This window comes from Protobothrops mucrosquamatus, unplaced genomic scaffold (assembly GCF_001527695.2).
Source record: "Protobothrops mucrosquamatus isolate PMUCROS unplaced genomic scaffold, P.Mucros_1.0 scaffold1133, whole genome shotgun sequence".
NCBI lineage: Eukaryota > Metazoa > Chordata > Lepidosauria > Squamata > Viperidae > Protobothrops > Protobothrops mucrosquamatus.
The window spans coordinates 821494-847395 of NW_015387351.1; the positions used below are offsets into that span (position 1 = coordinate 821494).

General features: G+C 41.8%; 1 protein-coding gene across 2 annotated transcripts in view; it reads left to right on the top strand.

Moving 5' to 3' along the window:
• The window catches only part of NHEJ1 (non-homologous end joining factor 1), a 97950-nt gene extending 75399 nt beyond the window's left edge, over window positions 1-22551 (top strand). For both annotated transcript variants that reach the window (XM_015820480.1, XM_015820481.1), the window contains exons 6-8: window positions 16850-16967; window positions 19522-19637; window positions 21101-22551. In XM_015820480.1, the coding sequence (XP_015675966.1) occupies window positions 16850-16967; window positions 19522-19637; window positions 21101-21181 (315 nt within the window). In that variant the 3' untranslated portion in view covers window positions 21182-22551. The remainder of the gene's footprint in view (window positions 1-16849; window positions 16968-19521; window positions 19638-21100) is intronic.
• Window positions 22552-25902: the final 3351 nt, after the last annotated feature.

The following is a 25902-nucleotide window of genomic DNA, read 5'->3' on the forward strand; positions in this document are numbered from 1 at the left end:
CTCAAGCAAATATAAAATATCTAGGTGTCAGAAATAAGATGGCTGGCTGTAAATAAATAATGGTTTTAAAGTTAACATTTTTTTCTTTTTCCTTCTTATGGTGAACTCTAATTCTGATTGTTCTAAATATTACAAATTTACAAAGAAAAAATAAGAAAAAATAGATGTAAAATTGTGACAGTAAGATTGAGAGAAAGTGTAGGCTTCGAGACTTTGGATCTTTGTTAGATTTCCAGAGGAAGCATCTTTCAAAATTTCTGAAATTTTTATCCTTTAGGATTATGAGAGAAAGAGTCACTTGGTCGTTAATATTAACTTAAAGGTTTAAAAACACAATTCCTTGCATTCTTATCAAGGCATAGTCCCAAATTATGATTGCTTTATACCATGTTTTACTTAATAGTTTCATGGTTCAGATATCACAGAACTATTATTTAAATTGTCAAAAAAGTGGGAGGTTGAAGAACAGTGAGAACTACTGGATTTTTGTAGTAGCAAAAGAATGTTCATTTGTTCTACTGGACTGATTCTTTCCAGATGATGATAGAAAATATATTATTGGGGGCTTATGGATTATTGAAGTGCAGATATTACAAACATTTTGTATAACTTTTGGCTGTGTTGTACCCAGCTTGAAGCAAATTTTCACAAGCAATAACAGAACGATGATGCTAACACGGAAACCTGATCCTGCAACAAACCCAGGTATCTATTTTGCTCCAAGATTTATACCAATAGTATCATCACAGGCCCCACAACTTCACACACAAAAATTAGAGGCTCCTTTATATGCTTGGTGTCATCATCTACTAGCATGTTTGGAAAGAAAGAAAGAAAAAAAAATCTTAAGTATAAACTAACTGATCACACACTTCTCAAGGAGAAAACAGAATAGTTTTTGCTAACCTTGAATGAAGAGCTCTAAGGCGATTCTTACATTTTTCTTAGTGTGGATCACTAGATCACAAGTAGCAAGCTTCTTGCTATTTGATGCTCCATCTGGGGTTGCACAGGACTAATGTGGAAGAATAGGAAACTTAACTCATTCATCTAAGCTTTGGGCCTTAATCCAAACTACAGGGCTGTTCCCTTTATCCTTGGTCTCCTTTCTCCCAAGCGCCTGTAACTCCATCACCTTTTGCTTGGCTCTGCTCCAGGAGAATAAAGAAGGCTTCCACCCGTTCTTGTAAACAGTCAGAAAGGGCACCACGGGAGGGGAGGGGGGGTCTAAGGGTGGGGAAGATTCCATAAGGGGCCTTCACAATGTTGTTTCCCCCCCCTTTCTTCCTAACGGAGAGCTGTGAGAAAGGATTGTAGCCCAAGCCGGGAAAACAGCAGCCGAAGAGGAAAGAAAAGGTTATTGAGCAGCGGGCAGGGCTGCTGTGGTCTCCGAGTGAGCATAGACCATCAGTTGTTAGGTGGGTGCCTCAGTGGGGAAAGACTGCCTTGATTATGCATTATGCGGCAGTTGCACAGGGACAGCAGCCCTGCATTCCCCGTTCCACAGAGCTGGCCTTTATGTGCCTGACATTTACTCTCCAAACTTTGGGGCTATGGGGGGGAAAGGAAAACACTGCGTGCAGCACTTGGCCACGCTGGCCTGTCCCACACACCCCCACTTCCGCTGGCTGCCTTCTTCCTGTTTGCCCCATTGGCTGCCCTGCTTATGACCCCTCAATCCCCCCTCAGCCCATTGCTTGACCCTCCTGGGGCTTTCCTCTTTGGTGGGGTCCCTGGGATGACCTGGAAGCTGAGACCTGCTTTCCTGTTGTTGGGCAAATCTCTGAGATTCGGGATCAGGCAGAAAGCAGCTGGGACGACCCTTTCCCTTCTGATCGCTTGGGATAAGCCTAGCGCAGGGCAAAGCCAGATCGGCTCCATTCCCCTGAGGGACCATGTTTGTTCTTTTCAAAGGTGTTGCTTAATCAGTTTTCTGGTTCTCCTCTTTCGTACTTCCTTCCATTTTCAATTTTTGGCAACAGGTCCTGCCAGCACTTCAACTTTCTTTAACCTTTTTACTAGCATAGGTTATCCTTGGCACCTAAGATAGGAATACATAGACGGGAAGATTAAGTATTAAAGCACCCCACTGCTTTGTTATCTAGGAAGGGTTGAGGTCCTGGAGTCTCTCACACAGAGTTCTGCTGTCGCTAGCTTCAGCCCAGGGCCCACTCCAGGAAGTTGACTCATGGAGTGGGTATGAGCAGGGTAAGATCGTGCTGTATTTGCCTGTCCTTCCATTTCACTGGGGGTATGAAGGCTGTCCTCATAAAATTAATGTCCCTGCTTGCTGACTTCTTCATCAAGCACAGGGATGGGAACTTACCGCCCTCTGAGGCAGTAGAGCAGGCATGTCAAACTCGCGATGTCACATGACGTTGCATGACGTATCGGAGCTTTTTCGCCAGTGGGGTGGGCGCGGCTCCGGTATGATGAATGGGGTGGGCGCGGCTCCGGTATGATGAAACCGGCCCGCGGGCCGGCATTTTGACACCCCTGCAGTAGAGGGACAATTTCCCTCAACCTTCATCCATATCCAGAGATAAAATATTATAGTCCAACAACATCTATAAAGCTGCAGTTTCTCTACCTATGCTCAAAGCTTTTCTTATTTCACTGACAAAAAACCCCCCAAAAAACAACCAACCGACAAGGGGATTTAGTTAAGGTGAAGCCCTAGAACAGAGGAGGAGGAAGAAGAGTCTTCTCCATGCTTCTAGGGCACTTTATTGTCCCAGAGTAGTTAAGAAGAAACCAGGAAATCTTTAGGCTGAGTGCCTCTTGTTGTTTCAAAGCCTTGACGGTCTCACAATCCCTCCAGTTCACTCCCTCTGGCTTGGCATGGATGCTACCAATCCTGGGTCTTGGGTCCCACCCTTCTGAGCCACGAACCAGTACTCGGGCCCTTGCTTCTCTTCCTCCCCACCCCCGGCACTCTCCTGGCCACAGAGTGATTTATTAAGCAGGCCCTCCCTCAATGGAACATGTGCTGAGGTTGCCCACGGGAATGTGGGCAGATCTGACAGTCGCACCGCCACAGCCCAGGCTGTAATTTCAAAGGCTGCCCTAATCAGTTAAAAATATATTAAAAAATGGGAATGCGGGTTTTGCCAGGGAAAATATTTGTAACCACTTGGCAGGCTCTGGTGTGATAATGAAAGGGTCCGGCCTACCCCTGGGGAATGACCGATTTAGAGATTGCACTCACATAGGGATTTGGTCCCTGGACCTGGCACTCTTTCCCAATATGCTCCCCTTTCCCACCCCGAAATGCAGATTCAGCCTTCCCAAACTACTGTCCAGTGTTGTTGGCTTTCCATTAAACTATACGGAGATAGAGGAGGATTGAGGGGATTTTGTCTTAGGTAATAGTGTCTTAAACCTGTCTCTTTCTAGGCTGCAGACCATGTGTAGCCATAACCTTGTTGTGTTCAAGTGACTCAGAGAATTGCCAATCAGGCACTGTAAGACACTCTGTCCAGAATCTATTACAGAGTTTCTAGAGATATCTTCATGGCCACAGTGGGAGATGCTGGCTATGTCCTGGTTCACAACTTCCACCTCTTTTTTAATTTGGCTGGTGCTGGTTGACATCTAGTCACAAAACCCTTTGTAAGGACAGGTTGGAAATCAGGAGGTGGAAAGAGGAGATGCTACTTCTCTTATACATCTGCATAAGGTTATAGGTTATGGGCAGATAGGAACCATGTGAACAAAATAAGGGAAGTGTAATTAAATGAATTAGATTTTATAAACTAAGGTAGTGTTGATGATGGCAAGATAACAGAGTAGGAATTTGACGGTAGGGATTGCAACTAATAGACCATAGGGTTTCCATTCAAAAATCCCTGGTATTTCTGTTGTAAAAACAGAAATGGGTCAGGTACCGTAGTACCTGCTAGTCATGAGACCAAGACACCTACCACCATAATAATGGGTCATAGATGCCCAGAAAATCTGTTGTGCATTCCTAACTTGCTGTTGCTTTGGGACCTAAATTGTAATAATCATGGAGACATCATCCTATTCTTTTAATATTAGTAATGTAACATCCATTTCTATTTGATGTTGGGTTAACTTGCAGGGTTCCAATTGTTTTAGGACAAAGATCTTTAGATGTAATAGGATAATTCTTATTTGAGCAAATTACTGTCTGACGTTGAGTCTTAATGCAACATGCAATCCATACTATAAAATTCATTGGGAATTCCCTCTAGGAAAGTGTACATATCACCCTTCTAAAACACTGATTCCCAGCCAGAATTGTCCTTGCTGGCTGTAGATCTGGAGAGTTTTACTCCAGCAAATCTGAAGGGTGCCAAGGTTTGGGAGAGGAGCGTAAATTAACATTTATGTAGATCAGCGGTTCTCAACCTATGGGTCGCGACCCCATTTGGGGTCGATCGACCATTTCACGGGGGTTGCCAAGCAAGGCTGTCTGCCATTTTTTTCTCCTTTTCCGGCGGGTGCCTTACCTCCCTTGAGCTGGGCCAGCTGGTGGTCGGCCTGCTCCGTCTCTGCCGCTTGCCAGCTACGCCTCGGCCGGCGCAGGGGGCGGAACCACGCATGCACGGCGCTCCCAGGCAGGGAAAGTCCTCGACTTACGATCAGTTGGGTAGTCCTCGACTTATGACCGGTTTAGTCCTCGACGTACGACCGGTTTAGTCCTCGACTTGCGACCGGTTTAGTCCTCGACTTACGACCGGTTGGGGGTCGCGGCATTAAAAAGGTTGAGAACCACTGATGTAGATACTCTAAGATATGAAATAAAAATAGGGAATGTTTTGTAATTATTCCCTGCTTTCGTTAATCCAGCAGTTCTCTTTACTGTCATCCATTTTGTTATAATCTAAGTAATCCTTATATTTGGGAGCATGTTCAGGCTAGGCAGTCATGGTACAAGCAAGGCCTGCTAAGCCTTGCCAAGATCCTCAATAAATTTAGCTTGATCTAAAATAGATTATGTATCCTCTCATAGCCATATATTGTACGGAAAAGATTGCAATTGGTAATTAAACTGTTTTCTCGAAGACATTTTTCTGACCATACTGATCTTTATGAGGAATCATTCAAAAAACTTGGAAGAATCTCATATTGCCTGAACCCTAGTTGCAAGCTATAGGTATTATCAAAAAAGATATCCATATTTGCTTTCTTCAAAGGCCACTTCTTTCTTTCAGCTGGTCTACTTAGCAGGCCAACCCTTGGTCAACTAAGATGCAAACATAGATATAATTACCTTTCTTTAATCTTGCCTTCTAGTCAACAAAGTGATGTCTTTATTTCTAAATATTCCTTCCTGTGCAGATAAATGTCATTAATCTAGTTTCTAGCACAATACGTTAACTTTATTATGTAGGATGTGGTCCCTCCTAGATCATTTCCTGCAAAGTAAATGCATATTATCCGGTAGTCTTTGCTGGCCTCTCCTCATGTTCAAATTAGGACTTGGATTTCAGAGGGAAATGAAGTTTGATATCCATATGACCTTGTTCTTAGTGCACTCCAATTATCTCTAGGCTGAAATCTAGCAGAATATGTTGCTGTTGTATTAATGAGAACTATTTTTATTATTTTTTAAAAACAGTAAGCAAATAGTTTGCTTAAATGTCAGTCAGCATAAACCATCAAAAGATGCTGTACTTTGCCCAAAATATAAAAATTCTTAATACCAGCTGTAGATGGAAATTTTGTAGCCTAATACTTTTCAAGTATTATCACATAAAAGTAAAGTCTCTTTCATGATTTCATGGACATATCCACATAGCTTTCTTGGCAACAGTACAGAAGTGATTTGCCATTACCTTTTATCTGGTTTGTTTTTACTTTCCATTCTAGCCTACAATCTTAAAATTAACTTGGTGGCCTCCCATTCAAATACTAACTAGGTCTGGCTCTTCCCAACGCAGATAAAGTTGACTAGGTGCTACCACTAATGCATTTCTAACCCTATGCACAGCATAGGAAATAAATAGGGAAACGAAAAACCTTAAATCAAGAAGACAAATGTGATATGATAGCATCACTGAAATAGGAGATAAAACTCACAATTGGCGTGTTGGCTTGTTTAAAAAGAACAGACCAGGGAGATGTGTTGTACTGTATGTAAATTTTTAAAAAAATCCAGGAATTCAGGAAAAAGAGTATGGCATGCTATTGAAAATGTTTGAGTAAGAATAAAAGGAGAAATAAAAGTGATATAGTTGTGGGAGTTTACAAGGAACCTCAAGCAGACATAGAATACAGACAAAACTTTTTTTATCAAATGTCCAAGGTGCTCATCAATGGCTTCCATATTAGTTTAGAGGGAAATATAAAATGGAGGGCGCCTGGACTCTGCCCTAGCACTGTGCCACTCATCCTTTTCATTAATGACATGTATGAGGGGATTAAAGCAGAGGTCCCCAGCCTTTTGGGCCCCAGGGACCGGTTCGGTGGAGAGAGGTTTTTCCATGACCGGTGTGTGGTTTTGTGTGCTGCCTGCATTTCGCGGATGGGGCTTTGCTTTTTTGTGCAGCCCGGTTGCTCGCATGCCACGGACCGGTACTGGTCCATGGCCCAGGGGTTGGGGACCCCTGGGTTAAAGGAATCTGAAACCACAACCTGTGAGGAAGGGTCAAAAGATCTGGATATGTTTCCCCTGTAGAAGAGAAGACTGAGGGAAGATGTAAAGGCAGACCAGTTGTCAAGAATAACTTCTTGACTGCACAAACTGCTTGTCAGTGAAACAAACAACTGTATGAAGTAGTAATCTCTTCTTTGCTAGGGGTGTTCAGGAGCTGGACAGCCATCAGTCAGAGATGCAGAGATCTGCATTGATGGAGAATTGGATTGTATGATCTCCAACACCCTTCTAACTCTACAATAAGCCGGAACATCCAGCATTTCATATTTAAATTATTTTTTAAAAGTGAGAGTGCTTCATCACTGCCACTAAGCATACCTGTTAAACCTTTCTTTGGCTCTCCTAAGCTGCTTCTATCTGCTGCACTCCATCTCTGTTCACAAAATTCTCTTCTATAATTGCTGATAGTTAAATGGAATTTCTGGATATTGTGTCCTAGGGTAAACAGTCAGGGAGACCTCTTGTCCTCACACAATGATTGCAAAGGACTTAGAATCACTTGTCCACCAGATGGATGCAGCATGTTGCCTCGACATTCTACCCATGCCTCTCCCAATCTGTATTCCTCATTATGTAATATTTTTCAACTATACCATCTGCCCTCTCTTGCCACTGGTCATGCCAGCTGGGATTGTAGGAGTCATCCGCCAAAACCTTCAAAGAGTTAAGAAGAACTCTCCAATACAGAATATAAATTAAAGGAAGAGTTTGAACAAACCACCAGTGTTTCTGCTACACCAGAACATTCATTTGATAGATAGTGAACCAAGCTCAAGCTTAAAGATGAAGTACAACAATAGTTGTTCAAGTAGTATATATACTGCAGGGGTAGGCAATTGATTTTCCCACGGGGCTATATAAGAAACTTGGAACTGTTGTGGAGGGCCGTCACCACTGATGGCCACTGCCAACGTCCCACCCCCTGACATCCTCTGCCACCAATGCCCCCCCCACCCCGCCCCCCACACTGCCCCCCCATCAAAGCCCCTGCTGCTGGACTGCAACAGATTGTGGGCTGGATGTGGGTCGCGAGCCATAAAATGCCCAGGTCTGATATATTGGTTACTTTCTATCTCAGCTGTTTGTGCATGTCCACTTGTTTTAATTTCCAAAAGGTACTTCCTTTGTTTGAGCATTGGTATAGTATAAGGAACATTGTCTTGTCAGTGTTTTTTTTTTCTAAAAAAAAAAAAAAAGGTGCCGGAACTCACACACGTCATACAACCCGCCTTGCCTACCCTACAAGGTTCCATCCAAAAAAGGTGCCGGAACTCCGTTCTGGGCGTTCTATGAGAAAAAGAGCCCTGGTCTTGTTGTAACTGAAGATAATATCCAGATTCCTCTTTAAAAAAAAATGTTATCTACAGTTGTTACCAGATTTCTTATCTTTAAAAAAATGTTTGGTATGGGAAATTTTTAAATGATGTTCCTTCATCCTTCCCTGTTTTGTGTATGCATTCGTGACCAGCTCAGAATCCAAATAAACTGCATCCAATTTCCTCATTGCAGCCTTGTTACAAATCTGTAACATAGGTTTGCCAAGGTAAACACTGTTATCCAGCGAAAGATCTTCTAGCTCAAAAGAGAAAATTAAAACCAAAACAAGAATACTTAAATGACCTGCAACCTAAACTTAATGAAATTTTTTAAAACCTTTTTGAAAAATTAAATGGTGGGTTCACTGACCTCTAACACTTTCTCTAAGACTGAAAATCCAGAGAGAACAAGCAAAAACAATCTTGCATCTCGTGTAGGATATACTGTAGATGGGGATGATCAGTTTGGGAGGAGGATTGCAAAGTTTTTTTCTTCACTCTCAACAATCTGCAGTTCCCCACTGGCTAAGAAATCCTGCTTAATTTTATTTGATCTTGTCCCTTGTCACTGCTTAAGCTTGTGCCAAAACTTGTGGTGCAGAAGCAAGACTTAATCTGAACCAAGGTTTAGCTTTTGGGATGATATTTAAATGTTAAGATGAGCCCCAAAAGCTTGTGATGAAGGGCAGGCATTTTTCCTGACGCCCAATCTTCCTTCCCACTGCTTACTTGAATGCATCTAGGAAGGATTGACAGGACATTCAGATTAGAGATTTTTTTCCCTCCGGAGGCCTAAATTGTCTCCATCCAGGAATTGGCCAGTGATAATTTTGAACTGAGTAGAAATCCGAAGTTGTGCACCAGTTCTTCCTTCTTGCAAGCAGAGTTGAGCAATCATACTTTTCCCAAAATTCTTTGTCTTTGTTTGTCTCTCTCTCCTTTAGTTTAGTCTCCTTTTGTCTGACCACATTACGTCTAGAATCTAGTTTTGTTTTGTTTTTATCTCTTCAAGAGAACGGGGGCTTTTCAGGACCTTTGCTCATCTTTGCCCTGAAAACCATTGCACTCCTGGTTGGCGTACTGTAAATCTCCTCCTCCTCCTCCTCCTCCCTCCTCCTCCTCCTCCCTCCTCCTCCTCCTCCTGTCAGCCTTGAACTGCCATCAGCTGATACATGCTTGGCCTTGCTGTCATGTAGTCATAACATAGGCAGAATATCCACCCCTTAACATGCACGCTGGCATTGTGCATCCTCCAGGCTTGGCTAAGATGCAAGTTCTTGGCCTGACGTCAATCTTCTCGAGGCAGCAGCTCTGGGCAAAGGAATGACTTGTGCTCTTACACATTTCCTCAGCTTGTTAACCTTTTCCCCTATGCTTGATAGCTTGTCTATCTCAACAAAGACTGATAGCCAGAAACGGTCTCTCTAAAATCTTTTCTTGGCAGAGATGTAAGTCGATTTGGTGATGGGGGGGGGGGGGAAAGATGAGGATTTTGAAGGGAAAAAAACCCTACCACACCGCATTTCTAATGGAAATCTAAACTGCAGGGGAAATTAGAAATGCAATTCGATAACGTTAGGAAACTCAAAGCTTCGTTGATCATTTCATCTCAATTGTAATTCATAAATGGCACTAGAAACTTTGGACTAAATTGCACATAGAGCCATTTTTGAAAGCCATAGAGAGGCAGCTGCCATTCGTGATCTGCTACTATGTCAGGAATTAATTGCTAGTGTGTGAGTGGAGAGATTACTGAAAGCGTGTGGTTGCAATTTGGCACTTCCTTCCAAAGAAGGAATAGCTATCTTAAGCAGGGCTTGGGAACTGCAGTGATGCAGCAGACATAACTTATGTGTGGCTATGAAAAGGGGGAAAAAGGTGTTTTGTATCATTTCCGTTTTTCTTGCTGGATTAAAATGCAATCTTAAAATGAGATCTATGTAGAAGCGATGAGTGCACTGATTCTGTGAGCCCCTTGTGTAGATGCTAAAACAAAGAACACTAATGTAGTTTTCCTAGTGGTATACTCTGCCCGTTTTGCCATTTGATTCATAGAGGCTGCTTTAATTGTTTTACACATCTATTAAAGGTTGGACCTTGAGATACACATTTTTAATAGGTCTGAAGCTGGGTCAGCATCAGAGGGCACCATCATGTCCTCAGACAAATTAAATATATGTCTTAACCCAGCTGCTTCCCAATGGACCATTTATGCACAATGTACATTCATTTATTCAAAAGTATATAAACTTGGTTCAGGTATGCAGAGCAAAGTCCATCAGATATACATACATTGTTCACATGAATACTATTTTCCACATGGAATTCTGTCCTTGACAGAGGCTGGAAACCGCTGCCTTAAAGACTACATATAAAATATATGCAGGGAAATTTCCTAATCCTAAACAAGGCCATGCTTAGCCAGGAGAGACCCCTCCCCTCGCTCCATGTCATTCACAATGACACAATCCTCCTTCCAGAAGAAATGCCAAAGCAAATGCAGTTCTTGTCCTTTCTGATTATGAAGCACCGTATCTTAGTGGCCTGAATGATGTCTCGAGTTTCTGTTTTGAAATATAGTTATAAGTTATCTTACAAAGGATTTGAGGAAGCAAAGAGAACACCAACTTTATGAAAGCGGGGGAGGGCGGGGTATTTGCCGTGCTCTGGGATTTCTGTCTAGGCCAGTGTTTCTCAACCTTGACAATTGTAAGGCATGTGGACTTCAACTCCCAGAATTCCACAGCCAGCAATGCTGGCTGTGGAATTCTGGGAGTTGAAGTCCACATGCCTTACAATTGTCAAGGTTGAGAAACACTGGCCTAGGCCTTGCCAGTATTCCTGGGGATGGTTGAATGGATGGAAAGGAAAAGAAAGGCAGCAATCAGTTGCCCCATTGCTTGCCCAGGTACGTGGTTTTTGTTCTGGGCCAGGCCCCTGTGATTTACTTTGCCCTGCGTTATGACTGTTTTTGCCTTTGATCTGGTGTCTCCAGCTGCCTGTTGACTGTTCTTGCCCAACCTTTGGGGTCCATCCATCTGCCAGTTTACAACTCATTGCAGCTTGGATACAGTGAGAGAGCTGATCCTCGGTGGCTATGAGCAAAGCTCTCTGTATTTCTGATCCTTGCGGTAGAGTAACCAAGGGCCAAAGGGTTATCATATCCAGGCTCTTGCTGAGCGGCTACTACTCTTCCTGTCAATAGATTAATCCATTGTGCCAGCAGAGGTGCAAATCAGCTTGGCCGTGCCAAACAAGAGTATCAGATCTTATGCTTATAGGGATAAAAAAAAACCACCTTGTGGATAAATGGTGGCCTTTTCTCATTCTTTGTGTTGCACTCTTTGTTGTATATTTTGTCATTTTATGGCTTGTAGAGAAGCACACACAGCTGTTCTAGTTTTGCTGGTTTGTGTTATAGTCCATGCTATTTAACTGAAGTGGGACCGTGCCCCCCAATATTGCTGAGGTATTGAATTGTATATAATAATAATAATAATAATAATAATAATAATAATAATAATAATAATAGTAGTAGTAGTAGTAGTAGTAGTAGTAGTAGTAATAATAATAATAATAATAATAATAATAATAATAATAATAATAGTAATAATAAAGTTGGAAGGAACCTTGGAGGTCATTTAGTCCAACCCCCTGCTCAGGCAGGAAACCCTATACCATTTTGGACAAATGGCTGTCCAGTCTGTTCTTAAAAACTTCCAGTGTTGGAGCATTCACCACTTCTGGAGGCAGGTTGTTCCACTGGTTAATTGTTCTAATTGTCAGGAAGTTTCTCCTTAGGTTCTAGGTTGATTCTCTCTTTGGATAGTTTCCATCCGTTGCTTCTTGTCCTGCCTTCAGGTGCTTTGGAGAATAGCTTGACTCCCTCTTCTTTGTGGCAGCCCTTGAGATATTGGAATACTGCTATCATGTCCCCCCTCGTCCTTCTCTTCATTAACCTACTTGCATTTGCCTGCTTTCGAACTGCTGGCTGGGCAGGAACTGGGAGCTCACCCCATAGCACGGTGCTTGAATCTTGAACTCAGACTGTCAGCTTTCCAGCTGACAAACTCAGCGTCTTTAACCACTGAGCCACCGTGCCCCTGTATAGATGAATATTAATAGGCAAACACAAAAAGTGTAACATTCCGTGAGATATTAGAATTCTGTCAAGGGAAATACAAAATAAAATAAAGAGAACAACTGATGGCAGAGGGTTATAAATGTCAATGGTTTTACTATTTACAGTTATCAGAAAGATTCCAAGTAGATAAAAGAATGGTATTAAATGCAGTAAGACTGACTTTGAAATGGAATCGTGTACAAATGACTGCTAAAATGTACAAAACTTTTATTGAAATTTGAAACAGAAAAAGAACAAGTGGAAGAATGTATGATAAAGTGGGCTAAACATTTTGGTTATCATACACAGGTAGAACAATGGGAAAACAAGTGATTGAAAGGTTTGAAATGTGTATCGTGTTAAAGTATAAAAGAGAACTTTTAAAAACGATGTACCGTTCTGCTATAGGATACCAGAAAAATTATCTAGAATGCAAAAAAAGTACTTGAGAATTATTTTGGAAATGTGAACTATCAAAAGCGTCATTTTATCAAGCTTGGTGGATGTGTAAAAAAGCTAGAAGATTTGGGGTTCAAATGCATACACTGAGTGAGAGGATTTTAAACATTAATATATACAACTGAAACCAGAACTTTTTCTCAAGACTGATAAACAGTTGGAAGAAAAGTCATGGAACTTTGCTTTTGTATATGATAACCATAGCCAGATTATTGTAATGCCCAAAGATGGGAAGATTTGGCAACACCTGTAAAGAAGGAATGATCGGTGAAGATGACAGAACTTGCTGGGATGGCCAAATTGACCTGTTTGTTTAGAGAAAAGACAACCTCTGTGTTTATTGTTGAGTAGAAACCCCTTATGGACTTTTTGCCTAAAACAGAAAAAACAAGACTCATGATTTATGGTTTTGATTATCAGAAATGTTAGAATAAGAAAAGAAGAGAATCCCTAAGTAGCTTTACAGAAAGAGATGGATAGATCAACAATTGTAGTTATAACTGCTGTAAAGATCGGAAACCAGCGACAATGGCAAGTTTTCCGTTATCTTTTTTCTTCCTTTTCCGTTTTTCTTTTTTGCACTTTAGCTTTTTTATTCATTTATTTTTCTTTTTTTCCTTCTTACTCTGCTTGAATTTGTACTGATTTTTGCTCTTGTGCTAAAATTTTCTTTAAAATTATATTTTTTTAAAAAAAAGGAATTGAATCCTATGCAAATGGCAAGTTATCACAAGACATATAATGGACAGTAAGCAATACAAAAACATTATCTGTCTGCACTGTCAATATTGCTGTACATGGTAAAGACTCAGGATGCACTGCGGTTTTTTTCAGTGACATAATACTGTATTTTTAACATTGCAAATCTTATGTTGTAAATAAATGCTGCTCATTTCTGGAGCCATTGGATCAGAAGATGCTAACATATAACAGTTTCTTCTTCGCTGGGCTACTGTAATACACTCTGCATGGAGATGCTTTGCAAAAGTCACTCTGGATATCGAGATGGGCAGCATATAAATTTAATAAATAAAATAACGTCCTGGTAGCTCAGACCGCTGCAGCCACATTACTGATAGGTGCCTCTATTTAGAGGGAATTACTCTCTTGTTAAAGCCGTTCCACCAGCTATCAGGCATGTTTCTAGGCATAATTCACACTCTTAATGACAACCTATTAAGCTGGAGATGGCTTGTGATCACACCGTTCCCTAAAACCTGCTCCCTTTACAAACCTGTCCAGACTTGAGAACCTCTTCTCAATCTTGCCTCCATCAAAAGTATTCTCTTTCATCGATTCCTCGGTTCTAACCACGGCAGAGCACAGTTGATGGAAGCAAAGGGGGAGAGGAAAACTTTTTCACTGGTCTGTGATACTCTTTGCCCTAGGAAAGTAAGCTAGTGTATTTCACAATATGATAAATAGCTTTTAGGGTTTGTTTTTATTATGTGAATGTGCAAATTTTAACCGATGCCCATTTTAGCTGGTGAATTTTCCCCTTTTTACTATGTTATATATATAACAACAACAAAACAACAACAACAATAATAATAAAAGTTGGAAGGGACCTTGGAGGTCATCTAGTCCAACCCCCTGCTCAGGCAGGAAACCCTATACCATTTCGGACAAATGGCTGTCCAGTCTCTCCTTAAAAACTTCCAGTGTTGGAGCTTCTGGAGGCAGGTTGTTCCACTGGTTATTTGTTTAAGAATTCAACAAAGCATTCCTAGCCTTCCTTTTCCCATTTCTTTTTATTTTGTAACTTTGTGAGGGGTGGACAGACACCAAAGGGATATGGTGTGGCAAACATGTGTATATATGCATGTTGGTATGTGTATAAATAATCTTAACTTCACTTTCTTCCTTCCTGGAATACCCGGGGCATCTTGTTTAGAATTATCTCTGCAAGGGGATGTGAGAAACAAACATTCGTACTTAAAAGGAAAAGCCTCTTTTACCCAAGGAGGGAATGGCCTTGTATCTGAAAATTAGAGCTGATGCTTGGCATTGCAGAAAGTCCCAGGTTCAAATCCCTGGCATATCGAGTTTAAAAGATCCTGAAAAGGACCAGACAAGGAGAGCAGGAATGCTAAAAGTACTTTCAGACATTCAGTCCAGAGAGACACTTGAGGCCCAGTTGCCCCCCCCCCCTTAAGGCTCTGAAAAGAAGGTGGGAGTCATCATAATGCCAGTATATGATTCACTCTCACCTCCCAGTGCATCCTGCTAGCTAGGCTGTGCCCTGTGGCATTGGCCAGGAGCCTTGTGCCACTTCTGCAGGCTGCAGAGGGAGGAGTGGGTGACTGGCCAAGCTTTGGACTCTGGCCTTGAGCGCTTCAGTGCTTGCAGAGGAACCGGCCTGTTATCTGTTACACTTTGTTCTCCTGCCTGTTTGGGTGTGGAGCAGCTGCAGCACATGGAGACATTATCTTTGGAAACCTTTGAAACGTAGGCAGCCGGCAGGATTCTGGGTTCTCTCTGACCAGGATGGGGGGTGGGGTGGGGGGTGGAGTGAAACTTGGGCCTTGGTGATCCCTGTGGCCTGGGTGCAACGGAGTACCTGTTCTCACCCTTCTGTCCTGCTGGGATAAAATAGTTTCTTAACATTTATTGATGGACAGGTGTGTGGTGTGTGTTTGTGTGTGTTTGTGTGTGTGCGTGCGTGCGTGCGTGCAGCGCTTGGGAGCTTCCAACGCAACAGTCCTCCTCCTGAAAATGGAGGAGCTAGGCCAGTGGTGACGAACCTATGGCACGGGTGCCAGAGGCGGCACTCAGAGCCCTCTCTGTGGGCACACGCGCCGTCACCCCAGTCCTAGGCCTTCAGCTGGGTTTTATAAAACCTTTTCGCTTTAGGCCTCCGTCGCCGTGTGCAAAAAAAAAAAAAAAAGGTTCAATCAATCAGTCAATTTCAACTTCTCGCGGGAAAAAAAAAGATCTTGCAAAGTTGGAATTGATTGATTGAACTTTTTAGTCCCACCCAGTCTGCTGTTACCACTGCAGCCACGCCCACCCAATGGGCCACGCCCACCTAGGGTTGCCAGGTCTGCTTTCAAAAAATAGCGGACAAGCGGGGGGGGGGGTTAAGTAGTAAAAAAAAGTAGACTGTACAGCTTTAGATTACGTACCATTTCATCATAAAGCTTTTGAATAAAAAAAATGTCCACTATTTTGTGGAAAAAAAATAGTGAACATAATGTGAAAAAAGTGGACTGTCCGCTCAAATAGTGAACACCTGGCAACCCTACGCCCACCCAATGGGCCACACCCACCCGGTACCCGACGATGTATAAGTGGGTTTTGGGTTGCAGTTTGGGCACTCGGTCTCTAAAAGGTTCGCCATCACTGAGCTAGGCATTTCTCAAGTTAAGCTTTCATACCATTTCTATATTAGAAGTGGAAAGCTCTTTGGAGTACAATGAGTTTGCCTAAAAATGGAGGGCAGGGGTCCCAGAGCTGTTTGACGGTAAGAGCCATGGCACCCGATTATTAGAATATAGGTAGTCCTCGACTTACAGCAGTTTGTTTAGTGACCGTTCAAAGTTGCAACAGCACTGAAAAAGGCAACTTATGACTGCAACCGTTGCAGCAGCCGCCCCATGGTCGTTGGCCAGGAGCCAAGTGGTCACGGTCAAGTGATCAAAATTCAGACCCTTAGCAGCTGACTCTTATTCGTGATGGTTGTGGTGTCCCGGGATCAGGCGATCTCCTTTTGCGACCTCCTGACAAGCAAAACCAATACGAAAGCCAGATTCACTTAACAGCCGGGTGACGCACTTAACCTCTGCAGCGATTCACTTAACAAACATGGCAAGAAAAGTCATAGAATGGGGAAAAACTCACTTAACAACCGTCTCGCTTAGCAACAGAAATCTTGGGCTCCGTTGTGGTCGTAAGCCGAGGACTGCCTATAAACAAAAAGAAGCAATTTTATATTGTACTGCTCCGTGTTTATTCTCTGGTCCACCTTTTTCTACTTCGACTGACAGCCTCCTCTTCGAAGATTGCAACACACCCCCCCCAAGGCTAATCCCCTTCTCTGGGTACCAAAGTTCCTTGTAAGTGAAAATAACAGGGCGCCCATTGCGTGCGGAGTGCGGACGTTCCATGGAATTAGGTCCTGTAGCTGATCTTGATGCTTAGGTACAATATTGCGAAATCACTCCTGAATTGCCCTTCTCATTGTAGACATTGGAGTACTATAGCAAGGCCAGCAACATTTCAGCAAGTACCTTTTTTTAGGTGAAATGTAGTGCGCTTATTTCCTGTGTTCTTATAATCCCCTTTGTAGTCTCCACCCTGCACGCTATCTCCTCTTTTGTTTTTCAGACTTTGCCCCAAGCCTGCCGCCTGGGAGATGGACGCTTGTTCACGTCTAACCTAAAATCGCTCTATGTGGCAGTGACCCAGCAACAAGCCAGAGCTGCTCGCAAACGGCACTGTGCAGGTGAGTGGATCAAGTGTGGGAAGGGTGTGTCTACTCTGCCATCATCTGCCTTTGGAAGACAAGCCGACTTATCTCGAATAATAATAATAATAATAGTAAAGTTGGAAGGGACCTTGGAGGTCATCAATTCCAACCCCCTGCTCAGGCAGGTAACCCTATACCGTTTCAGACAAATGGCTGTCCAGTTTCTTCTTAAAAACTTCCAGTGTTGGCGCATTCACCGCTTCTGGAGGCAGGTTGTTCCACTGGTTAATTGTTCTAACTGTCAGGAAGTTTCTCCTTAGTTATCTTTGCCAGAAATAAATTAATTCGGTTGATTTTGTGCTGTCATCTGGCTAACAGAAAGTCATCGTTCAAGAGAACCAAACAACCTTTGATGCGCCTAGTTTGCTCCTTCCTGTATTTCCCTTGCCGTTTTGTTCTTTAGCATCTGATTTTGACATTATACGTAGAGCATTGGGGTAGGCAACCTGTTAATCCTTAGGTGTTAGTCTGTAGCTTATTCCAAACGGTTAAGGCTCACATAAAATTGTATAGCTTCCAAGGCAGCTGTGAGCCTGTCTCTGCCACTCAGTCAATGAACAGAGTGAAACATACCCTCTGGTCTTGAGAGGGGTCTAGGACAGGGGTAGGCAATCTTGGCTCTTTTATGACTTGTGGACTTCCAATTCCCAGAATTCCTGAGCCAGCATGTCTGGCTCAGGAATTCTGGGAGTTGAATTCCACGAGTCATAAAAGAGCCAAGGTTGCCTACCCCTGGTCTAGGACAATACGTCACGGCCAACTCACCATAGCCAACTCGCCACGGAACAACTCACCATGGCACAAGAGTTACACTAATATCAAAGTAATGGTAGAATAGAATCATTAAAGAAAGGATGCAAAAGGGGGGGACAAAACGAAATGTGAATTAAAATAATTTTAATTATTTTAAATAATTAAATTGAATTGTTGAATCGTCTCACAGCGAGTTATCCTGTGGCAAGTTGGCTGCAGCTCGTTGGCCATGGCAAATTGGCCCATTCCGTCTTGAGGGAGCGGCCTGGTAATTAAAAGATTATGGATAACCCTGCATCAACCCTTTCTGCAGTCCAGTCCAATGTGCAGTACCTCTGTTTTCATGCTTATTGAGAGGATGATGTCTCTGCAGCACACTGATTATCTCAACCCTTCCCAGTCTTGGTTCTTGTAATTCTGGGACAGAATCTACCATAGTTATCATTTTGCACTTGACCTGCAAAAGAGAGACAGGGTGCATTGATCTCTTGAGCACCAATAGTGCCTGCATGAGGACCCTGCGTTTCATACTTGTGGAGATGATCTCAGAAGTACAATAAATGAATCTTCCTCTGCATTTTGTGTTGCGACAAGGCACTATGTCTGTCCCTGTTATTTAACAGCTACTGTATATGAAGCCACCAACGGCAGGCAACTGGAGTAATAGAGCCAGTGTTTCCAGTACGTTAATGAATTGGCATGTTCCAAACCAGTGTCCAGATACAGTTGTGGAGGGGATGACAACGTTATCTTAGCAAGACAGAGGTCCTTGTGGGTAGTTGGTTCCCAAGTTTGGGAACTGGACTTTTCCTGTTTGGAATAAGTTTATAATCCCTCAGAAACAATAGCTATTATAGTAATATAGGATGTATAATGTCACTGGAGGCCCATGTTGATTCTGTGACTACAGTGCCTATAGTTTGGTTGTATACCAATTATATGCTTTCCTGAATAGGGCCAATTTTGTAACCGTAAGTGGGGGGGCACACAAGGTGGTCTTCGCTCTGAAAGATGCCTTTTCTTGAAATTTCTGAAGCACTCTGAAGACAGCCAAAGAGACACCTGTCTCTTCATCTAGACTTTCCTAAAACAAAGTTGTATGTATGGTGTAGATTGTTTTCCTTCTTTTCTTTTACTTTTTAAATTGAAAATATCATTTTCATATTTTATACCGTTTTCTATGTATGTTTTAGATTGGAATCAATGAAAAACCGTACATATGTATTTCAAATAAATTAATTTCTTTGAGCTCCAGGAAGCACGGTCAGCGATCTGGGAATATGGCAGTGTACTTCAAGACATCTGGAAGGCATAAATTGTCTGCTTCCAAATTGTGAAACTATAAGGGTCAATTCTTATTTCTATAATTCCTATAACCTTCATACTTTAACCAATAATAATAATAATAATAATAATAATAATAATAATAATAATAATAATAATAATAATAATAATAATAATAATAAAGTTGGAAGTGACCTTGGAGGTCATCTAGTCCAACCCCCTGCTCAGGCAGGAAACCCTGCACCATTTTGGACAAATGGCTGTCCAGTCTCTTCTTAAAAACCTCCAGTGTTGGAGCATTCACCGCTTCTGGAGGCAGGTTGTTCCACTGGTTAATTGTTCTAACTGTCAGGAAGTTTCTCCTTAGTTCTAGGTTGCTTCTCTCTTTGGTTAGTTTCCATCCGTTGCTTCTTGTCCTGCCTTCAGGCACTTTGGAGAATAGCTTGACTCCCTCTTCATGGTACCACCATTTGTTATCTTCTTCCTTTGACAGAATCAGAAGACCATGCTACTTCTCAAGACCCTACAGAAGAGGTGGTAGATTTGCCAGCAGCAAAAGAAAACACAGAGACCCAGTTGCTATCTGCACAGCATGTGGAAGAAGCAATGGTGGGTCCATGGCTACTAGATACATATGGGAAGGGGGTCCTCAAAGTGTCGAAGTTGAGGAAACAGATCGTGATACTGTATATAACTGGCTGGAGAACAGGAACTTTGCCAGTTGTCCCAAAATTTGTATTAATTGCTGCTACTCTGTCTGGTGCATAATGGGATGGAGACAGTCAGTGGGTAAGGCAACTTCTCTAATCTGTGCTTTCCATAATCTCTAAAGCAGCATGTTACACTGGCACGTGGGAGTTGTAGTCTTGAAAAAAAAATGTGGTTATGGAAAGCTATTGTTATAAAGGCACATCAGAATTAGAAGAAAGTCATAGGATAATATGAGATTTGATTATTTATTTTGTATTTATATTTTTATGACTGCCCATCTCACAAGATGTCACTCTGGATGAGGTACAGTTAAAAAAAAACAAAATTATAGCATTAAGAAACATACAATTAAAAATACTATGATTAAAAGGTTAGGCCTGTGTTATATTGGGAAATAAGTCCTTTGACAAGCAGATTCCAGATTTAATGGTAGGAAATTCACAATTTCCCAGTGACATTACAGCCATAACAAACTCTCCTGAGAAAGACTACCTGTCCTTGTAGCACAGTAACAGTTACACATGTGTTAATCAGCAAATCCATCTGTTGGCCGTATGCCATAGCAGCAGTACTGAAATATCTGTATCAGACAAAATCTGAAATTAGATCTGTGTACGGGTCTAATTTACTGTGTGAAAAAGTCACTGTCTAGAAAGGCCTTAGAAATGTGGTATTCAAATAGTTACTGAAGGAACAATGGCCTTGGCCACATTGCCTCAATAAGATAAGATAACCTTTATTGTCATTTTTATACTGTGGGCATGACGGCACACATCAAAAATGAAATTTAGTTGCCCACTCTCAAAGTGAATCACATACATAACACACACCTAAACATACTATGAACGACATATGTATAGACCCACATCCCTACATGCATGGCTCTCTTTATGTTGCCCCAGCCCTAATCAGCCTCAGCCAGCATAACCAGTAGTAAAAGATGTTCAGAGATGTAACTGAACATTGGAGAACCATAGAGCCTCTTTCCCTGATGAGGTCATCTCTGCTTCTTTATCCCCTTGAAGAGCCCTCTTAAAAGAATTAGTAGTAAACTCTTCTATTGCTTAGAGTATGTCTGTGAAGTTCAGTGGTTGTCAGCAGCAACCTTTAGGTTCTCTAATCCTGTGGGGGCATCTTTGTGACTGAAATGTGTGCATGCCATTTTTATTTTCTTACCTGCCACCGCTGCTTGCTGTTGACTGCTACTCACACTCCAGAGAGAAACGGCACATTCTGTGTCTCAACTATGGAAGTCAAATAAAATGATGAGATCTTATTTGGCTACAACTAGTTGGTTTTACTCTTACTATTTGGGTTAGCTGGTTGACTTACCAATTCTGATCAGTGCCTCTTCTTTCCAGGTCTCATCTTCCCAAGCTCAGAAAGCACAAATGCCTGTTATTAAAACCAAAAGGAAGAAGGCAAAAGGGCTCTTCAGCTGATACAACTGATCATTTTACAAAAACAGGGATGCTGATGCAGTTCTGAATTTCTCTTTGGCTTCCTGGAACATCTAGAAGAAAGCTGGACTTCCTACTGAAGCTAACAGTTCGGTCACTCCTCTCCTTTTGCCACGTTAAACATTATAGTTAGAAAATCTCCCTTGCCCCAGAGCTATCTACTTTTCTACCCCTGCTTATTCTTTCCTGCTGACCTAGAAGCTTAGAAATTATGGATTATTAGGTAAGAAGGAAAGAAGCAGAACTACCTCCTGTACTTTGCTTTATTAAAGTGTGAATAAAGAGCTTGGCTATAAGTTGATTACTCAGTGCAGTGATTTCCATACATGCACTTTGTAATGCACAGGCTATTCTCAAAAGGTCTGTAAAATTGCAGTTGGTAAAAAATGTGTCAATTTCTTTAATTGGTGCTCCAGAAAATTTCAGAGTATGTGGCAGCCAGGCTGCTGACTGGCATAAGGTTCAAAAATGATATGATTCCTGTTCTGAGAGACTTGGACTGGCTACCAATTCCCTATTGAATACAATTTAAATATGGGAGTTGATCTTTAAACAGCAATTTCTGTGACTGTCTCTTCTCCTATGAACCTGCTCAGTTACTGAGAAAAGCAGGGGGTGGATATAAAGATCCCCTTCTCCCTTCTAGAACTTGGCTATCTTGATATGTAGGATAAAGATTTTTCTGTGCTGCTTCAAGGCTTTGGATAATTATCTCAAATGATGGAGTGACCTCCCATTCTCTCAATATTTAGGACATGGCAAAATATATCTCTTTCACCAAGTTTGGAACTGATAATTGATTTTAATTACAAACAGCTTTGATTTTAATTGTATTGATTTTACTATTGTGTTTATACGCACCCTTTGGTCCGCTGAAAAACCTCTCTCCACGTAACTGGTCCCTGGTGCCCCAAAGATTGGGGACCTCTGTACTATAGGAATTGATGGAATATCTACAAAAATATGGCAAGCAACAAGAACAAGACTCATAAAAGGTTCTAATCAAATTATGCCAGAAAATCTAGAGAACAACACAGTGGTCAAGATATTGCTTGCTGTTATTAATAGTCTGAATATTCTTTAGGTCTTCCTCAGTAGCATGTTGAATGTCATTTAGCCTGAGAGATTAGTTTGGTCTATTGGTTCAGGCCCAATAGGCTAGAAAGTAGGAGACTGTAAGTTAGAGTCCCATCTTAGCCAAGAAAGCCAGCTGGGTGACCTTGGGCCAGTCACTCTCTCTCAGCCCAACCCTCCTCACAGGATTGTTGTTGTGGAGAAAATAGGAGGAGGAAGGTGTGTTTATTGGATATGTTAATCCAAAGTTCCCTTTTGGCTTTGTAGGCCGGCCTGTGGGAGGGAGGGGATGGTTCTGCGTACTCCCACCACTTCCACAGCCCAGTTCCAAAAGACTCAAGGCCCAGTAGTGGGCCGTGTTGGCTGGGCCTCAGGAATGACCTTCATGCTAGATGTACATGGCTGGTGTTCCTTCATCCTTCCCAAGAACACCCATCATCACCATGATGAGGCAACATCATGGGCTTGAGGGGGTCAAAAGAAATGGGACATCTATTTTGCAATTTTTGAAAACTCCCATACAACCCAAAAAGGAAAAGAGAAACTAGGTAATAAAAAAAAATCTCACCACCAGCGATGTTGCTGCTTCCTCAGGATACTTTAGACTAGCAAACTGACTACCTTCTTGTCAATCTTTCCTAAAAAATTGTCCAGTTCTCTTGGATCAAGCAATGGCTTCTTGAGAAGGGGGCAGATTATTGCCTCTTTCAGAGCTGGTAGGACTAGCCTTCTCTCAACCAAGAAAGCCATGGATCTAGAACGCAGGTGGACACATTAACAACTCCTGGGATCCTGTCCACTCTCTCAGGATTAACACCATTGAACTCCTCCAAGATAAACTCTGTAAGGTTGTATCTCAATTCCATAGGACCTACACAATGAGTCCAAGTCAGTGTGAATCTGAGTTAATTTTATCCAACAGGTGCCAAGAACAGTCCTCATAGTGACCTTGCAAATGATCCCTTGCCATTTTTTTTCACCCAGGAGAATTCAAGTCACACTGCAGAGAACTGGTCAGCACTCCAGAGATGTAGTAAGCAGGGGAAATATAGGTTGAAAAAGTAATTGGCCCAATTCTGGGAGTTTTCATGGCTTAGAAAGGTTTAGAACATATGTCTCCCCAACCCCAGTCCAAGACTTTAATCACTGCACCACATTACTTTTAGAGGCCAAAGATTCTGAGAGGAAGCAAAAGTACTTTATTATAACTGGAGGAGGAAGTGTCTTAACTTTTTAACCACTCATAACTGCTTCCAAGATCAAAAGACAGATAAAAACTGGCTGCTCTGGCCAGGGGAGTTACAGACTCCTTGCAAACTGGAAAACTGCACCCACAAGAGAAAGAAAGAAAGAGAGAGAAAGAAAGAAAAAGAAAGAAAGAAAGAAAGAAAAGAGGAAGAAAAGAAGGGAAGGAGAAAGAGAAAGGAAGGAGAGAGAAGGAAGGAAGGAAGGAAGATTTCTAGAGCAAGTGATGCTCAACTATTAGCTATTCCTCAAATACTGTTCTGCTAGCTGGTCTTTTAGGTGCACAGGCTGTCCCACAGAGCCATTCCCAATGGCCACAGAAGCATTCACATGAAATTAATTTCTCTGACCTATGTGGAGTTTGCATGCTTAGTTGGAATAGCACACAACTATTGGGTGTTAACAAGACATTAGGAAAGTCTAGTGGAGTGGGATGAAATTGAGGCAGGGAAAATTCCCTATTCATTAGGCATTCACAGATTGTAGTGTAATAAAACATCACGTTTAGCTGGTTTTTCATCTGGCTACCGGCATGGGTGAGAGAAATGAATGGAGAATGGACTCTTTGCTCTTTGCAGTGTGGTTTAATGTGGGTTATGTGAACATATCAAAGTCATTGTATTTTGTTCCTTCAAGGCAAGTTCCTCCTAGATATTCTGAATAACCTCTCTACAATACAGTAGGTGTCAAGAGCCAAATAGACCCACCCTCACACATACACACACACTTTCGGGGGGGGGGTACAGAGCAGATTATTATGCTTAGCCTTCTTTTTCCCATGTGTGAAGACAATAATAATCCCACCACAATCCCAACTGTTTTCGTAGGGAATGAAATCATCTTTCATGGCTGTGTCTTATCTGATCCCAAAATTCAAGGATGAAAATTGCATCATTTTATACTGCCTCTGCCTGGAACGTGTAATGTGTACAGTAATATTTGAGGGAGACATGGTTGTTCACCCAGTTCTCTTCTGCTAAACCAGAATCCATTTCAGAGATACTCATAGATATTATACCTTGCTTCTCTTTTTGCCCATGGTTCAGTAGCAGCCAACCATTTGAGTTTACTCAGAAATTCAACTAAGTGACTCATGAGGTCCTGAAATGACAAGTACTGTAGATAGCCAGCTGGATTAGTATTGTGCACCTCTCAGTAACTTTGTCTCTCGTTGCCCTGACGGGTATGAATATGCACTTACCCAGTCCTTCTTGAGTGATTTCTTTCTCATTTAGTTTGGATGGCATATTTTGGCAACATAAATATCTTTTTTGTCTGGCTTAGTATCTTAATGATGCTTCTGATTTTTATCCTCATTTTTTTTCATGCAGCTTTTGGAGGCATAAGGTGGTATCCAGTATGAAGGAAAAGCAGACCAATTAATCTTGGGGGTCCAGTCTGGTAGCCATATAATACATTTCAACCCCAATTATGGCAAATTTCAAAAAGCTTTCTTAAGAGTGAAACCAAATAGAATGGTGTAACGGGAAGAAGGCAGGCAAATTTCAACATTCAAGCTGCTTTAAATTAGTCTTGCAATGTCACTTTTTTCATCAGAATAATAGTTGCTTACTTTGATTCCATATACAAGAACACATTTCTCTAACATTTCATATTCAGACCCCCTAACTGTCCTTGAGACCAGCAATGAGATTTTTCACTATCTTTCCCACTTTGAGTTTAATTTATACCACCTGCATGATAGGAATACCTTTAATTAACTTAATTATAAGTTGGTCAACTAACCCAATTATCTGGCTTCACACAATCATGAATCAAATCCAGGACTGCTTTGGACAATGTACTAGTAATCAGTTGGTGTACTGTTCAAAATGTCACGTGAACATTGGAAGAAAATAAAATGCAGGGGATAATGTAAGCTCCACCTTTATCTATCCCTTATGACACATGACATATAATGCTCATTTCTAAGGTTATCGTGGAGTTCTGCTAACTATTGGCTGAACTTTATCCATTCTTTTTGCATTTGTTCCAGTCAGTATCATATCATTTTCCTTTTACAATGCAACTTTCTAAATGATGTTACTGGCTGTAGCATGTAAACAAGATCAACTCTGCAAGAGCTGCACTTAAGGTATATAACTTTACAAGACGTCAGATAAGAATAACCCTTGCCAGGCGAAGGAATCCATAACAAGGTTACTGTTCAGCCTTGAAATATGCCACAGGGAAGTACATGGGTGTTTTTGCTTCGGACGTATGATTACTAAGAATCTGAATGTATTCAAATACTTGAAGTAATTTTTATTAGATTAGTTTGATCAAGATTTGGACTGATGGAAACAGGGTAAAGGGAATTGGCACAGTGCTTTCTAGGCCAAAGGAAAGTATTCCCTCTAGATTGCCAGGATTGTTTTTTAATT